The 18,311-nt window shown below is 29.9% G+C and overlaps 2 protein-coding genes across 6 annotated transcripts in view; one reads left to right on the top strand and one right to left on the bottom strand.

Moving 5' to 3' along the window:
- The window catches only part of LOC140666249 (uncharacterized), a 308,424-nt gene that overhangs the window by 15,417 nt on the left and 274,696 nt on the right, over positions 1–18,311 (top strand). The window contains exon 2 of the mRNA XM_072893224.1: positions 12,447–12,497. Coding sequence (XP_072749325.1) covers positions 12,447–12,497 — 51 coding nt within the window. The remainder of the gene's footprint in view (positions 1–12,446; positions 12,498–18,311) is intronic.
- On the bottom strand, positions 387–17,474 carry Sur (Sulfonylurea receptor). Of its 5 annotated transcripts, none has more exons than XM_072893202.1 (33): positions 17,028–17,473; positions 16,001–16,122; positions 15,705–15,844; positions 15,140–15,439; positions 11,444–11,704; positions 10,958–11,060; positions 9,810–10,037; positions 9,351–9,545; positions 9,132–9,278; positions 8,789–8,986; positions 8,500–8,637; positions 8,128–8,290; positions 7,767–7,945; positions 7,556–7,681; positions 7,147–7,384; positions 6,962–7,067; positions 6,619–6,880; positions 6,378–6,515; positions 5,961–6,203; positions 5,600–5,850; positions 5,256–5,321; positions 5,088–5,156; positions 4,915–5,009; positions 4,496–4,725; positions 3,999–4,220; positions 3,697–3,878; positions 3,209–3,380; positions 2,737–2,974; positions 2,190–2,317; positions 1,809–1,996; positions 1,565–1,668; positions 1,232–1,428; positions 387–724 (listed from the first exon to the last, which is right to left on the bottom strand). In XM_072893202.1, exons 4-33 carry the CDS (start codon positions 15,364–15,366, stop codon positions 569–571), a joined length of 5,250 nt encoding a protein of 1,749 aa, XP_072749303.1. In that variant the 5' UTR covers positions 15,367–15,439; positions 15,705–15,844; positions 16,001–16,122; positions 17,028–17,473; the 3' UTR covers positions 387–568. The 5 variants fall into 5 exon arrangements, with proteins under 5 accessions (XP_072749303.1, XP_072749304.1, XP_072749305.1 ...); XM_072893203.1 differs by having other exon boundaries at positions 15,742–15,844; XM_072893204.1 differs by lacking the exon at positions 5,256–5,321 and having other exon boundaries at positions 17,028–17,474.

Here is an 18,311-nt window from a genome sequence, read left to right as displayed (position 1 = left end):
TGTGGGGGTATTGGTAATTATCATCGTTTGACACTTATCCGTGCGATACCAGGTACGTGTTCAAGTACGGTTAGATTGTGGTTTCAGATCGCTTTGTTTCTTCTTTACGTGTGCGTGTGTGTATATATAAATTATAAAAAATGGTAAATACTCAGAACAGTTCGACAATTCGACCTGGCTGTCTTATTCTCTAAACATCTATTAATTTATTTATTGTTTAAAAGAAAATCTTTACATTATCAAATTTTCATATATTTGTATTACATACATTATTTTTCTCAATATACATTACATGTATAATATTTACAATTTACTTTTTTATATTTACAAAAAATCATAAAATATCTTAAATATATTCATGATACAAAAATAAAATATTGTCTAAAAGTAGGAAATTAGTCGTCACATATTCGATTAGTATAAAAAATAAAGATGTATTATTACTATAAAGTAATAAAAGAAATATTATATTCCTCTAAAGCAGTCTTTTCAAATTTTTAAATCTTAATATTACGATCAGTGAAGTCAATTGAGAAGTCGGACATGTAGTTTTTGCTTTCTTTTACAATCATTGTTGTTCACCACTTTGGTCAACTGTTTTAATCATTGCGGAAAAGATTCCGTTTTGTCGTTGCATTAAATCTGTCGGTGAGCCCTCTTCGATTATTTTGCCTTCATCAAGAACAATAATACGGTCACACCCTAACAAAGTCGCTGCTCGATGCTGTGAAAATATTAATTTCGTTACAATTTTATCTAATCTCATTAATGAGATTAAATCCAAGATAATATAAGAATTTTAATAAATATCATAAAATGTCTCTTGTGTTTTTAAATTATAATCTTCTCTGAATTTTACACATAATTTTATTTCTAGTTCTTTTCTGTTTATTATATCTGCTTATAAATAAATCGTAAGATAGTATTAAAATATTTTTTAATTTCATTGACATGAAATTATTCAGACATATAATATAACATGTTATAAATAATAACACGTTGAATTAAAATTAATATATTAAATTAGTGTTAAATATAATAGTGTTATTAAAAAAACAAATTTATGCAAAAGTGATGGCAAATGTGACAATTTTAAGAGACAATTTAAGTTTAGTAAGTGCACACCTGGATTTAATAAATAGTTTTTTAAATTGGTTTAACAGTTAATATTGGTTATTAATAAAATTATTTACTTAAAAAGCATATTTAAATTATAAAAATGTCTACTAACCGCGATAATGATCACAGTTTTGTTCTCAAAAGCGATGGTAGCCGCTTTTAGAAGTGATTTCTCGGTAGCTACATCGAGCGCACTGGTTGCTTCATCGAGTACAATGATACTTGATCGCTGAAGAATCGTACGTGCCATGCAAAGAAGTTGTAACTGACCGGCTGAAAAATTTTCACCGCCTTCGCGCACCTCGAGATCTATATTGAAATTAGATACTATCACATGCATGTTTTGTGTGTATTGTATAAAACATTATCCTTTTTAAAATATTTTATTTTATATATATATATATATTATATTTATTATATATGTATATAAATTTATTATACATACTTAGTCCTTCTGGATGCGAAGCTATAACATCTTTGACTTGAGAAAGTTCCAAGGCATGCCAGATTTCTTGGTCTTCATGTTTCGAAAGTGGATCTAAATTTTCTCTACGAGCAATTTATCAAGTTGTTGTAGCTTTATATAACTGTATATAACTTTTATAAATTATACGAGTCGAGTAGTATTCAAGATTCTAGACGGTTCACGTTTAATGAGAGACTTGCGAAATTGCATTGTTTATACAAACCTAATTGTGCCGCTAAACATTATTGCATCTTGCGGTATGGCCGATAACCGCGATCGTAATATTTGAAGAGGCACTTGTCGGATGTCGATCCCGTCTAATAAAATACGTCCTTGACTGATTTCAATTAAATGAAAGAGAGCCATCACAGTGGATGATTTTCCGCTACCGGTTCTCCCACAAATGCCCACCTACAAATATTATATTATGTTTGTGTATGTATCTTTATTTTCTTACATTAAAAGAAAAAAAGAAGATAATTTAACATTTATTTTATTTATCTTATTTATTATTATTTTTATACTGTTTTATTATTTACTATATAATTATTACTCGCATATTAGTATTAAAATTTATTATTTTAGTAATTGTAAATTTAATTACCTTTTGTCCGGCTGGTATTTTCAAAAACAAATCTTCGATCACCGGATTTCTGTCTACATCATAGCGCAAAGATACGTTTTCGAAAACAATTTCACCTTCACTGGGCCAATCATCCGCCACTCGTAAATCTAAAACCCCGAAAGAGAAGATATATTATACATATACATACATATGATAAAAAAAGGTAATAAGGAATAATGAAGTACAATGATATGATATTTGAAAAATATTTTCATATCATTAATAGAGGAAACTTCATATTTCATATTTTCAATAATATATAGATTTATTTATTAAGCGCTGAGCAGTTTCAAAAGTGAATTAATTGCTAAGGTAGATTTCGATTAATACTTAAATTGAAATATACTATTATATCATTCTGATAACAACAGAAAGACTTAATTTAATATTTGCTTTGAAATTAAATCCATAGAAAGTAAAAATTTAATAATAGTAAAGAGAACAATTTTTAAAAATTAATTTACTTATATATAAATTAATGACAAAATTTCAAGCTATATATAAATAGCTATATAAAAATAGTTACCGTTTTTATGATATTTTTCTGGTTGCACGTTCTTGTATGCGGAAATTCGGACTACACTTCCCATATACATTTCGATCTCTGCAGTAAACTTGACTACCCAATTCAAATATATCGGTACTAAAAGAGTATAATTAATTGCTAGCCCCACTAGAGCGGGTGTTACGCGATTTGGGTATAGTTCTGCAGAAAGTAAGGCCGCAAAAATGGCTGTTACCACAATAACAGCGCCTAAATAATCCTGAAATTATTTATCAAACTATAAAAAGGCTATTATTAGAATCAAAAGATCTGAAACGTTTCGTATATACAATCGGCATTATTCATAAAATATATATGCATATAATTACTTATATCAAAAAAGAAAATATGTTGATACAAATTTTTGAATGCTGATTATAATTATCATATTTTTAGAGATCGGCCTTTGAATCTATTTTTAATACTCAATGCACTTTGTTCGTTATTATATTACCAATGCGATGCCGAGCCACCTGCTACTAGTGTTTAAAATGAGAAACGCATTTGTATTTATATCGAGGCGTCTCATTGTTTCCTTCATGAAACGACTCTCCTGTTTGAATGCCCTCAGTGTCGCAAGTCCGGACAAAGTTTCTGAGAAATGTGCTGCTACCGGTCCTCTCGTGCTTAAGCCATACGTATAATTATTTATGCATTCCCGCGTATATGAAAAAAACTTAGTGACTATCTTTGAATTAGAGAAAAGAAAACTTATGAAATATTTATAAATGCATGCTCCTCATTCACAATAACTTTTAATTAGGTAGTTACTATCACCAGTAGTTTAGTTATAAATTATAATTTTTGTGTTAAGATAATAAATCACTTATGCACATTATAGACTTGTAATTTTTTGAATAAACAAATTGAATAAAGAGAGAATTAAAAGAAATTTTTCAAAAGATTTATACGAGAGATCATGATAATCATCATCAGTAATACCTTCCATCTAGTCGTTGCAATTGTCTGGCGCTCCGCCTGTAGAATCTTTGTAATACGTAATAAATACAGCTGGTTGGTACGGCGGTGATCAAGAACCACGGTGAAATAATGACATTGACGATCATTGCCGAGCCGCAAAGTAATACAAAGGATGTTAATCTCTTAATCGATATAGATATTTTCTAGAAAAAAAATTTAAATAGAACCTAATTCGCGCATAATTGAAATAACTTTAGATTTGTCAATTATTTTTAACGACATTCGTTACTTATTATTGTCAAAATATGACAGAGTATATTAACCTTGTCTATGACACCCATATCGGCACTAAATCTATTCAAGATCTTTCCGATTGGATTATAATCAAAGAATGAGATAGGTGCGCCGAGAAGTCCAGCGATGGCTTCGCGGTGTAATTTGCGTCTAGCTCTGGCACCTGCCCACTGACCCGCCATATTGTACAAAAATGATAATAGGATAGAGCCCACGGATATAATGATGTACACCTTGAAATAGGACACCGTCTGAAAAAAAGACAGAGTTTAAAATTTTTTAATTAAAAGAAAACACAAATATATATCTCATCGTTATATCTTATATTTTATCGTAAACATGATTTTTCCATTACATTTTTTCAAGCATTGATATGTACCAATATATAGATTAATTGATTAAGATATATATTCTGATGCAAAGAACTGATTAACAATTTTTTTAATTATGAATTTTAAAGTAACACGTGAATGCGATACTTTTATCATTATTGTGTAAATAATCAATACTACAATTATCTATTTACATCTTGGCATTCCTTTGTTGACGAATGACCACTTTGATCCGTCCATCGGCTCAGCCAGAGATCGGTATATACGCGAAGAATTTGATAAGCTAATGCCGCTACAATATAAACAAGTCCCGGTATCCATCCACCGGACTTTGGATATTTCATCCAAGTCATTCGAGTTACTATTCCACTTTTATCATCTATTTCAAATTCATTTTGTTCATTTGCATCTTCACCGTCCAGAGCTAACAAAGATTAAAAAATCACAATGAATATTTTAAGAAAAAAGTAGAAGAGGAAACTATGTATATATGTAAAAACAGATTCGAAGATATATATATTATATTATATAAATTAAATATATAAAATTAGATTTATATATTAGACACATATAAAAATATATAAATTACATATAAATAATTTTGATAACTAACTCTCTTCCATGTCATCTATATCATCACTAGTTCGCGATTCTATCGATAGTAGTCGTTTTGCCGGAAGATGATTGCGTTCCTGTTGTTGACTTATTCTGAAAAAGATGGAATAATACTTAATTTTCAATTATATAGTTATAATTTCTTTATACTTCTTTTCTTGCTGTAATTACTTGTTAGAACTTAGTATCAATCGGCGAAGGACACTTTTGTCTCTGTTTATTGTCATTTCTTCCGGATATCTAAAATTAAAATCGTTATGTTTTTACTTCTTCAATTACTTTTCATTTTCTCACGATAGTAACAAATTGTTATTATATGTAAAATGAAAATTGAAACACCTTGTGGGGAAGAAGTGTTTTAGCATACTATTAGGTTGTCCGTTGTCATAAGTGTTGTTTCTTTTCCTGCATGAAAATTAGATACAAGAAATAAAGCTGTTTAATGTGTAAAAAAATGTATAATTATGTATATACCATCTTCAAGTATCACACAATTTTTATTATTTGTTATATAAACAAATAATTGCAAAGAAGTAATTTAACATTAAGTATTGAAAACAGATGATTCTAAGATTCTAAAGATTTTTGCTAAAAAAAAAAAATTTTGCGTCAAAGATCTCATGACATAGTGGTCAAAGTTTCTTCTTGTAGTTTAATAGAGGAGAATTTTTTCAAATTTATACCTTGATGTTACTTGGTGTTCTCGATTTTCGAGAATCATCGGTGTACTGCTTTGTCGAAGAACCGGCGGTGGTCGTCGACTTTGCGTATGAAAACTCGTCGATCTGACGCTGTCGCGATATGTCTTTGATCGTTTTCTAGCGGTGTTCCATTCTTCTGTTGGTACCGGAAGATCCGTGAGATCGTGACTCAGGTATCTCGAACCAGATAAAGTTGTTCGGCGTAATCTTAAAGGTACAAACACTGGTGGATTCTGAAAGGAAAATTTATAACAAAATAATATTATCGTCGCGATAATATTATCTTCACATTAAATCTCTGATTAAAGGTATATCTCGTTATAGTCTCTCTTTTTTTATTTACCACATGAGCATCGCGGTCGATGATCCACGATCCGTCGTTGGCGTGCCTTTTTGTTATACCGATTCCAATTCTAGAAACTAGTCTAATCAAGGACCATCTATCCTTGGCCGTTTTTTGAAAACGATTTTCATTCTCCCGTCTTGAATCTGCAATTCGCCATTCGGCCGCCAATTCAGGATCCATATCTTCGATACTGGATTTTGTTCCGACAGCTCGGACTTGACAGTTGTCCATGACAATTACCTTAAAATAAATTTTTATATAACTTTCTGTTCTCTATTTTATTCTTTTTTATAGAAATAAATGATTTTACTTCGGGAAAAATTAAAACAAAAATATATTTTTATTTGTGCACAATGTGATGTGTTAAACTTTTTAAAATATTAATGTAAAATGTTATTAATGCAATCGTAAAACCTGATGAGCAGCCAGTAGCAGGTCCAATCTATGAGTGACCATAATCACAGTTCGACCACTTCTCAACATAAGTTTTCTCACGCCATGATCAAAGATCTGCCGACCAACGTGTTGATCTAACGCTGACAATGGGTCATCCTGCAAGCAGATTTTAATATAAAAATTGCACATATAAATCTTTGACACAAAAAACTGATAACATTAACATTAAATTTACATAAAATACAGATCAAACACGAACCAGGAGAATGACATCGGCGTCACTGTAAAATGCTCGAGCTATAGTGACCCTCTGCTTTTGGCCACCGCTCAAATTGATACCCCGTTCACCTATTCTAGTTAGATCCCGACCGGGAAGTATATCCACATCCGGTTGAAGAGCGCATGCATGTAGAACGTTGCGATATCTTCGTGACCGATATGTCGAACCGAAGAGAATATTATCTCTCAAGGTCGCGTTTTGAAGCCACGGTCGTTGCGCTACATATGCGATCTTTAGACCCCTGATAAGATGATATGCCATATTTTTAGCCCATACAATATTATTTTCATTATTTCTTATTTTTTTTACTTGTTATAATTACTTGGTCCATTCAATGCTTCCGTTGGTTCTTTGAATCTCTCCTAAAAGTACTGATAATAAAGAGCTCTTTCCACTTCCGGTCTTTCCTACTATTATCGTCAACTGTCCTAAAAATAATAGAATAATGTGAACGAAAGAGATGAGCAATTGAACATTGTATTATAGATTTTTTTAAATTTTATTTACCTCGCGGGAAATTGAGAGCGTTAATCGTCAACGTATTTTCATCAGGTCCCCAAGCGAAAGTACTCGATCTAATTTTGAGAACAGATTCCGGGACTTCCGGATCTTTTTCAAATACCGTATCAACTGAGGAGTCAATTGTCAAATTAAACTCGCGCAAGATATTCGATTGCGAATGTTCCTCGTCCTCTACGATATTATCGAGCGATCCAAAAGTTGTCACACTGTTGACAACTTTCACCTTGAAATAACGCGCATTGCATCGAGTTAAATTATCGAATTATAAAATGTTTAATGAAAATTTAATTGTGACGTCTTTGACATTTTTTAATTAAAAAATGTTTTCTCCTAATTTATATAAAAGGAAATTTAATCAAATAGTGTTAGATTTTTTAATTTAAGAAATACTCACATCATTATCGGTGTACGAATTTGTCATTGACAATGTATCTGTGGCTGGTTTTCGATCGTTTGGTTCAGGAAGGATATTTACGATCTCTGGTAGCAAAAGAAATTTCTCTAATCTCGTTGTAGAAGTCTGCAAAGAGATACCGTAGAAGAATGTCTCATGGAATCTGAATTTAAAAAATATTACAGTATCTCAGGAACGCGTTATTCCTCACCAAAGCGTTGATAATAATCGGCACTATCGCCGGAAAGATGAAAAGCGGCACGGTCAGCTGTGAAAAGAGCGCGAGACTAGCAAAAACATTTCCAGCATCAAGATTTCGTTCCTCCAACCAGAAATAAATTCCGAATGTGAAGAGAGTCATCAGAACGGAGGAGGCGTGCGTTAGAAAGTCTGCAATATTAACGTATAAATTTACCCAACTTTTTAAATTAAATTTTATTACAAGAATAATTTAATTGAAAAACTTATTAAATTATAAAAAATATATATATATATAGAAATACAATCGTCCACCATCTTTTTCCACAGTGTTTTATATAACAGATATATTTTTTTAATGTAAAAAAAATTACTGATTAGTGTCCAATATACAGAGTCCTTGTTTAGCAGTTTTAATTCCTCATTTCGAGTTCTGCGTATGCGATCCTCAAAAACATTTTCCCAAGCACGTAACTTAATTAGTCGCATTCCTTGCAGAATTTCATTAACTAGACGTAGTCGCGCATCACTTTTTTCCTGAGGATATTTTTACAATTATTATTATATTGCGATTTATATTATTATTCTTGAAAAAGAAATTATGCTATGGTATTAATTAAATAATATGTGTTATTGATATATATTATTATTAAATTTGTTCTACTGGATAATTGAATTTTTAAAAAGAAGTAGAAAATTGAAGAAATTAAAAAGACAAAAAGATTAAGAAACAACGATATTCTTACTGCTATGGATTTAAAATTCTTAGACATTTGTTTCCCAAGAAAGAGCTGCATCGGTGTGACGATCAATATACAGCAAATTGCTCCCACAATTGCACTGACACCCAATTTTAAATATAGAAGACATATGATAACAGCAATCTATACAAATTAAAAAAAAATGTATAATATACAAGAGATTATCCTGCGTTAATTGTGTGATTTCTTCGTGATATAATTTTTTTTAGAAATATTACATAATAGAAATATGTGATACATTGCGAATATTTCTCTTATATTCAAATATCTTTACTTTTAATGGAATGGCCCAGATATAATGACCGATCCAGAAGAAACTCATTACGTTATACGCGTCTTCGGACATGAGATTTATCAAAGTTCCAATGTCAACTGCTTGTTGCTGGCATTGTTCTTTTTGTTTGTCGGATGGTTTTTCTTCCTCAGAAATACTCCAAGAAGACAGTCGAAGAGCTTTATCGTAAATTAATGCCTGCACAATCCAATAAAATTTCAACAAATTTCATTTATCCACTATTTTTCGAAAATCAAATAGATCAAGAGGATCATAAAAAAATTATCTTTAAATTCTAAATGTTTTGCATTTATTTTCAATAATCTTGCTCTTATATAAATACCTGAAGAGCGGTTCGCAAACGTATTCCTTCAACACAGAGCACATGAGTAGAAGCTTGGCTTATTGTACTTTGCAAAATGGTCGCAAGAAAAACCAAGATCCCCAAGAAATATCCATTTTTCAGAATTTGAGAAAATGTCATGGCTCCCTAAATAAAGTCTGTGTTTTAGGTGGGTAGACATATTGAGATACTATTGTTGAAAAATGATTAAAGATGTACCTTCCAAGACAAATTTTCGTTCATGGTGCTGTTTTGAACGTCCGACGCATAATCGATGATTTTGGAAATCGCCATAGGACCTACCAAAGTCGTAGCATCGCCTAACAATTTTAAGGCACCACCTACCGCGAAAGCCAACCATATTCGTTTCCAAAAACATTTCCATAATGACACTTTTTGCCCACGGCTTCGTAGCTAAGAATTTCATAATTTAACTTGTATAAATATACACGCATATAATATAAAAATAAATCGCGCATAAAAAGTAATTTTAATTATTAAAAATAAAAATTTAATTTGTGTTTAAAAGATATTATTATATTAAAATATATGAATATGAAATATAAAAATGTAATAATTATATATATCTAAATTTTGATCTGCTAAACGTATCAAGAAAGAGTTAATCATTTTTTGTAGATATTTCTTAGAAAGGAAAGAAAAAAGGAAGAATTATACCCTTTCGGTTTCATAAATATCGCGGAAACGTTCGAATTGATTTCTCGCCGTCTCCTCATTCGGAAGTTGTCCTAGGTCGTGGAGTTCGAGTGATGCGTAATAACCGCGTGACAGCAGGTCAGTCACCCAATGAAAGGTGATTCTGCTGAGGAACGGCGAGGTGGAGTGCACGTAGGAGCCCCGTATGTTGTCGAGCCTTTTAACGGTATACCGCCTGCTCTTCTGCATCTAACAAGCAAAACCGAAATATCCTTGCGGATGTATTCATGGTGAGAAAACCGTCTGAAGTGCCGAGTGACGCGATGTTTATACATTTGATTTTGCGTCGAGAGGAAAATTCGAGTAGTAAAACGCTGCTGGCTGTTTGCTTTTATCGAGTTAAGGAAGTCGTAAACGTAAACGGTGGAAAGGCTTTTACATCTGCACGTTTCTTCCGAGGATATGCATTTTGATAGATATATTAACGAGTGGGAAAGGATATATAATAGGGAGAAAAATGTGCCTTTATATACAAGAGAAAGCTTGATCATACATATCTGTTTTTTTTTTAAATGAGAATATTTTTTCTGTGCGACTTTAAAGTAAGCAAAATCTCAGTTGAAAGTTTGTCTTATATATATTTTTGTGAACGTGCTAGCACACTCTTGAATAAAAAGCACCATATTAACGTTCGATAAGCACGTCTCACCGGTGCATGATAATAGCCATTATTGTTCAAACAAACTCGCTAAATGTAAAACAAACATCGCTAGTTACCAGAGCAACTGGGCATCGTCGATAAGAATATAACTTCCTTGTACTAACTGTTGGCTTAAGGTTACACTTGTTGTGAATACCTCATCTTACGCAATCATGTTTGAACTCATACAGAAAATGAATCACACACTTTGATCGCACCGAAAAGAAAAGTGAAATATTATCTTCGACATAAAACCGGTATAACGAAGAAGAGAAATTTATATTATTACATTATTAGTTGAAATTATATTATAATTATAAAATCATGGAGCAAACATTTAAATTTAATTTCTATCTTACATTTAAACTATTGTATATTGTGTAAATTATGAGAAAATTTTATAGATACAAATATTATTAATTATAAGTCAAAAAATTCTTTTTGATTGAACAATTAAATTATCACTCACCATGCGATAAAGAGTGTAAGAATCGATAATAGCGAGCAATCCACAACAAGCAGCGGTAATCCCCGTTGTTGTAACACGAACGTGTTGGATGAACAAGTTAAATCTGAAATATTTCTGTATAATTTCCAAAATATCTCCACAAACGTAAAAAAAAAAAAACAGATAAGATAAAAATAATAGCATTTTAATAAACATAAAACTATATGAAGAAAAGTTTCATTAATAATAATAATTTTTTTTTATAATATGCGTATGTTGGGTGTGTGTGTGTATGTGTGCACGTATGTGCGTTTAATATAATATTCTTTCCAACAATAATATAAAGCATCAACAAATTTTCAATTTTATAGATAAGTTATATTTAATAAGTATTTAAAAAATATAGTTTACAAAAAAGAATTTGTACTCAGAGTTTTGATTGCATATTAATTACAGGGAAAGATGAAGATATATGAGCATTTTATCTAGTAATTATCGATAGTGTACCTGCATAAGTGTAAAAGCTTCCATGTTCGTGAAAGGCCAATTATCGTAAATCCACCGCCTGATACGGCGGTACCAAAACCATCCCTCATTTCAGTTTCTCGATGTAATATCCAACAGAATAGTACTGCGATTATCGTCAAGATTGGCGACAATGAGATCGATGTTAATATCGATTCGCATAGTTCTAATAAAAGAATTGACAATAGTAACATACAAAGTAAAGTTCTGCTTATGTGAAGTGGCAGGAGTGACTTAGAAAGTCTGCAAAAAAAAGATTATGTTATTCTCATACTGTAATATTATATATGCCTATTTATCATTACAAATGTCTATTTATTATATAAATATTAGAATTGCAATGTAAATGCGAGTAACAAAATATTTTAATAATAGGAATACGCTTAACAATAATTTTATATCGATGATCAAAAAAGATAAGATTACAAAATTATTCAATGAAATCATTAAATGATGCAATATCATCCATCCGTTTATTAATAATTAATTAAAAATACGAAAAACGGTATTCGGCATGAAATTATTTCAAAAAGTTTTAAATATTATATTTGATGCACAAATGTTTTAGAATAGGGGGTGGAACAACACATCCGTTGATATAGTGTCTTGGGGTTGTGTACGTGTACTATTTTATTCGTCCTGTGAAATTCAAATTAGCAGGTCGTGGCGATTCATTCTTGAAATTATAATTATTATTATTAATATTATGAAATTAATATTATTCTCTATTATCGATTTGTACGATTAATTATTCTATACGATTAAACATTTGTAAATATCAAGAAGGTAGTTATTTTACTTAAGCAATTATTTCGCACAATTTATTTATTCAAAATAGAAATTAAAAAGGTAGGAAATCTAAATAATGAAACGATATAGAAATTATAAATTACTGTTTTGTTACCACAAATTTATGAATAACAATTATTTAAAAAAATATTATTGAATTGCTATATAATTTGAATTTTATTTTTGTATGTTATAGATCACACAACATTATTTACATGGTCAACTCCTCGCTGTTGCGCATCGACTGGTGAGTAACAACACGATAAAAAATGAATTTAAAAAATGCCCAGTATATGTAAATATATCTTAATTTTATGTTTTTTAAATTTCTATTTGTTGCATATAAATTTGATAATTTTTTACCTATTTGGCATTCTTATTCTTTTTTAAAAAAGTTTTTTATCATAATTCTAATGTAAAATGTTTATATTTTCGTCATAGTTCTAAGATTATCTAATATTATTTTTCGTTTAGTTTCAATTGTGTAAATTTGCATTATGATATTCGAAAAGTTTTATTCATTGCTGACCCAGATAATTCAATATTAATTCATAGCAGTCGGTGAAACTTTTATGTGAAACTTAAAATAAAGAAGTGCCAGCAGAATAGCTCGTTTTTATGAGTATATTCTGTAATCACGTCAGGTAACATACGGGTATATTACATATTCGACGGGTAAAGATGAATAGATATGAGTAGTTAAATTTGTATGCCTTAATGAATTTAAAAGATCTCTGAGTCATTCCGTTTGCGATTTTCTGGGTCTTTAGATATATCGCGATCATGATCATGACGTTATTAATGTCAACTTGTTTTACACTTGGATACTTGGATACTCGGCATATGTACGTTGAACAAAGTAAATATAAGTTGGGAAAATATCAGAGGCTGCCTTCCGTAAAATATATTTCAAAGCTTGTTAAGATAAAAAATATAACGGATAAAAATAAAAAATAATTCATATCTTTATTTTTGCTCCTTATTTGAAAAAGATGTTTATAGAAGATTTATATCGACATAAATGCATTAATATATTGATTCTACTTACACGGCCTGTTATTTAATTTCGTGATAATGGTAAGTAGTATACATTAAATTAGCTAATTTGTAAATGAGCATGCTTAAAACGAACTGATGAAACAAGATTGTTCCTATGTATAATTGCAATTTACAAAATTTTAATATTGATACATAAAAATGTTTATGTTTAATTTGTGATAAGCGGATTTGACAGTCAATATTAAGATTCCTCGATAATTGCTGACGCAAATCAGCGATCACTCTGACGTAGAGTATCTTTATCTTATGAAAAGAGAAAAAGAAAGAGAGAAAGAGAAAAAGCCGAGCTACCACGTGTTATGAATTATTATTATAATTAATACGAGAGATTTTATTTTTTTTTCTCTTTTCGCATGAATACATTTTGCTATTCCGTTCATTAATTGCTTTCGCGTAATAAAAATGTACGCATGTCAATAAAGTACGTCGATCATGATTAACGGAATTGCTTCATTTGCATGCGACAAATATACAGGAACATGTGTGTGTTATTATATAATATGATGACCATGTATAAAGTAATTATCGAGAAAGATCCATTAATAAAATTTTTAATAATTGTTCCGTGTTTATGTATGTGTTTTGAAATATAATGTTACATAACTGGACATAATCAAGCTTTTAGTTAAAGTATTCCAGATTTAATTGGAGAGAAAATATTTATATGTTTGCTACGAATCGAGATATTTTAAAAACTTAAATTTTAAATATTTTACGACGGTTATAATAAATTTTCTTTCGTAGCCATTAGAATATTAAAATTGTTTGCATTCTGTTCTCAAATATCTCAAATAGAACAAAATTTAAAATCTAATCATTTAATTAATGTTAATTAATGTTTATAAAATATTTTATTGAAAAAAATATTAAAAATCGTAGAAAAATATATGAGTATTCATTTTTGTAGTAAAAATCCGTTCAGATTGCGTGATTAGTCAAACGTACTCGTGTTGTACTTTGACAAATAAGATATCAAGTCATTACGAAAATACCGCAGAATATACCAGCCTTGTTTCTGCGAAACGTGAAACTGCATCGCAACGCATAGCTTTAGCATATGAAAATAATCAACATGCTTTTTTGAGAAACGCATTAATAAGCACTGTAAATACATGGTAAGCGAGTAATTGGAAAACTAAGTTTAAAAAACGCTGACACAGAAGGTTGTGAACTTAAATCGTTAATGATATATATATATATATAAAATTGTATTAATATTATATGTGTCTGATTATCCTGAAATTCGTAAACTAATTTATAGACTAATGATATGCATTACTCGGAATCTGTGGATGGTTATTATAAAAGTAACGCGGAAAAATGATGAGAGAACATATTGTATTCCAGATAATAATAATTAATTCAAGAATGACGTATAATTACCGCTGACTTATACGTCTTATGGCGTCAAATGAAGTAAATTCTTCGAGATGAATGTAACCCTCGTTTGAATCATGGGACATCCCCAAACGAATAGAACATTTCGACTAATTGAAACTTGCTTCAATTAAGCCCTAAAGTTCTCGCGTACTATTTAAGTAACATGCGTAACAGATGTTTCATTACAATAATGCTAACACGCGAGAAACTTCGTACGCTTGAGTTAAATAGTACATATACATACATTAATATCCCGGGTTTCCCATTTTAGACTTTGTAATTTTATATCACATTGTTAAGCAATATTTCTATTCATCTAACTAATCGCGCGAGAAATAGTTGTCTTATAAATCCTAAATAAATTTTGACTTTCGAAACGTGATTTCAATTACAAAATTTTATCAAAAGTTAAAATATTCTCAGATATGATATTTTTTTTCTTCAACTTACTTTCTGCTCGAGCTGCATTTGTACTTTAGAATTAAAATTATAGCAACGAGTGCTGTAAAAATAGCGACGAAGATGTTTATCAGTTCGACAAAACACTCGGTCGCTGATTGTAAGTCATTTTCTGGTACTTGGAACACCGTACCGTTTTCGGCATGCCAGAACCAAACAATCCGTTTCGAGGGTCTTGGCAGTATATGTAGAAATTTGTATCGCTTACAGAAATCCATTTCGTATATGCATGCAGTGTCTCCGATAATTTTAACACAAAGTATTATTTATATGACTCTATCAAAGTTGCACCTAGAAAAATAAATATTTATGTGCCATTTGGAGCAGAGATGAGATGATAGGTAAAGGAATCAGAGACAAGACCAAGCATTATATTATGTGTGGAAAGAATGAGAAATGTGTGCGCATACGTATGCATATTTGCATTTCTATGGAAAAGAATAATAAGTATGTCAAATATTCATAGACTGAAATAAATTACGCGCGCTGGAATATACATTCTGCAATATTTTAGATTCTTTCTGGAATAAATTATATGCTAGAGTATACACATTACCGGATAATCGGAGATCTCATTTATTTTTATGTTATACTTTTATATTGACGTCACAGTAGAGCCATTCACAAATTAGACCAGCCTTTCGTACGGGAAAATCCGCGCATCACGTGATCCATTTTCGCGCTTTGAAACGTTTTCTAAAAATATACGCAGGCGTTGAATAACTTTCAACATTCGATAATTCGAGAGCGTGTGTTCACTAAACTTCATAATTCATCCATTGTTACTGGAGATGTAATTTAGGAAGGTCAAGGATAAAATCAATAAAACGATAGAATTAAGTAGAGTCTTACACGAGGTTGCAATATATGACATTTGAAAATCGTATTCAGCACTTTTCGTAAAATCCAGAGAAAAGAGAATTACAAACGTCGTGGATATAATTTCAAAGTAAAAGCCATTTCTCGCTGTAACACTGTTGTGAAAATATACATATAGATAAACTATTAGATAGAAAATGATCTTTATTGTGTTAATGATATCGTAAAATCGATCCACTGGACTTAATTGTTTAAACCAATAGTTCAGAATTTTTAACGTGACTCGGAATTATTTCATTGAGATATGTTTTTATTTATATCAAATACATTTCTTAATTTAAAGTTATCTCTAATATAATATTAATCTCTTAATTATCAATTCCGTCGATTCTTAAAAAGAATTGTAATATTGAAAAAATAATTTGTCTTGAAGATTTTACTTCTTTTGAAGATTTTTTTAAGTGCAATGCACTTTGCACTTGGCAGTGATAAGTGATATTAAAATGAGGAAATCAATGATACACAATCACCAAACAAGTTTAAATTTTAATCGTGTTTCGCATGCATTATATTTAATACATTTTGCTCCGAATACAACAATAATTATTTGTAGTATTTAAAAATTCATAGACATTACATTATTTTTCACTTGCATTTAATAATGATACTTAATTGTCATATAAATTTTAATAACACATATTTTCAAAATCTTCCGAAGAAAATCACGTTAATCATTGGAATATTTCGCAGTATTTTATGATCCTTAAATGAGATAATCTTATATTTTATTTTATTTAATTCACACATAATGTCAATAATTTATATTAATTGACATTTACATTAATTAACATTTATTTACATTAAATAAAAAAAATTTGATAAATTATTCTTGAATTTTAACTATTAGACAATGAAATTTGAAATATATGATATAAAATAAAAGCTCAATAGAAATTATGTACGTTTATTTAAATTAAATAATTAAATAAATTAAATAATCTCTCTTAAATTAATTTTGAATAAATTAAATTTTTAGGCATGTTCTAATAGATTTACTTACCAACAAGACAAATTAACTTTTTATTTATTTATCCATTTGTTGAATTATACTACGATCCGATAATTATTTTTACGAATGTAATTAATAGAAACGCGATTTTTAATTACGTAAGCGTTCGTTTTATCGGATAAACGCAGGCAATTAAAACACTAGCCGGTTGTCACCTTTGGCCATGCATGCCGACAAATCGCCACGTGCGCGCTACTGACAAGTGGCACAGGAGTCACGTCCTCCCTCGCCAATGGTTCACAGTCTACTGAGATGAGAACCGGACAGAATACCAATAGCAATTCCATGTGTACGGTGAGTCACACGGAAAAAAAAGATTCCACAAGCTACTGCGGAACATAGACATCGAGATACTGGTATATAATTTTGTGAAATTAAAATTTCGAAATATGATAAATACAAAATTGATTCGCATGATAAATGCAATTTTTTACGTATAATATCTTTAGAATTTTCCGCGTGTTTCTTACACTGAATTCAAAAATGTACAAATGGCAGGAGAAAAACAAAACTTAAATATTTTGTTGAATATAAAAAAAAGTTCTAGAAAAAAAGAGACTAAAGTCATATTATGCAATTATAAGGATAATTATTTTAATTATATAAAAAATTTAGAATAAAGATTTGCATTTAGATTTATCTATGATATCAATGCTATTATATATATTAAAAAAAAGAATGTATAAAATATTTAAAAATAAATAAAAAATAGCTAAAAATCAAAGAACTAAGAAAGATTCTAATAAAATAATTTTGTTACAGTGTTATTTCTGAAAATAGGCAATATTTAGCAAAAGGTCCTTTTTTAACTGCAACATCGTAAATTGATTTTGTAGGAATTATATGAGATCTCAGTTCTTGATTTTCCTTCAGGAAAGCAATAGCATCTTCGTAGATCGTTAATGTTTTAGAAAGCCATCTGGTACTTCTTGTTTAGTTTTCCTACAATAAGATCGGCCGGAAAGTATCGATAGCTATGCCCTATTAATGGACACCAGTATTCGCTTCTACAAATCGCGTTAGTCACAGTTTAATTTTACCGACAAACTTCTATTTACATCTATTTTGACGATTACTCATTGTCAGTTTCAAGAAGCTTTTTACATTTTCCGAAACCTGACTTTTTCTTAGAAAATAGGACTTTATAGCAATACTTTAACAACAGATGAACATTCTAAAAGAAAGATAATAATTTTATATTAAAAAAGTGATAAAAGTCTATGCAATTTTAAATTTTACAGATATAAAATTCAAAATTTATCAATTATTGAATTT

The sequence above is a fragment of the Anoplolepis gracilipes genome, chromosome 5 (assembly GCF_047496725.1).
Source record: "Anoplolepis gracilipes chromosome 5, ASM4749672v1, whole genome shotgun sequence".
Classification (NCBI taxonomy): domain Eukaryota; kingdom Metazoa; phylum Arthropoda; class Insecta; order Hymenoptera; family Formicidae; genus Anoplolepis; species Anoplolepis gracilipes.
The sequence above is the reverse complement of the archived record's forward strand: the minus strand, read 5'-3'. Positions and strand labels throughout refer to the sequence as shown.

Bases quoted from the DNA above. Each gene is read 5' to 3' on its own strand.
- Sur (XM_072893202.1), bottom strand. From the start codon at position 15,366: ATGGATTTCTGTAAGCGATACAAATTTCTACATATACTGCCAAGACCC. The intron at 11,705-15,139 runs GTAAGTTGAAGA...TTTTTTTTGCAG, and splicing joins AAATGCAGCTCGAGCAGAAA to ACTTTCTAAGTCACTCCTGC. The intron at 5,157-5,255 runs GTGTTTCAATTT...TTTTAATTTTAG, and splicing joins AAACACTTCTTCCCCACAAG to ATATCCGGAAGAAATGACAA.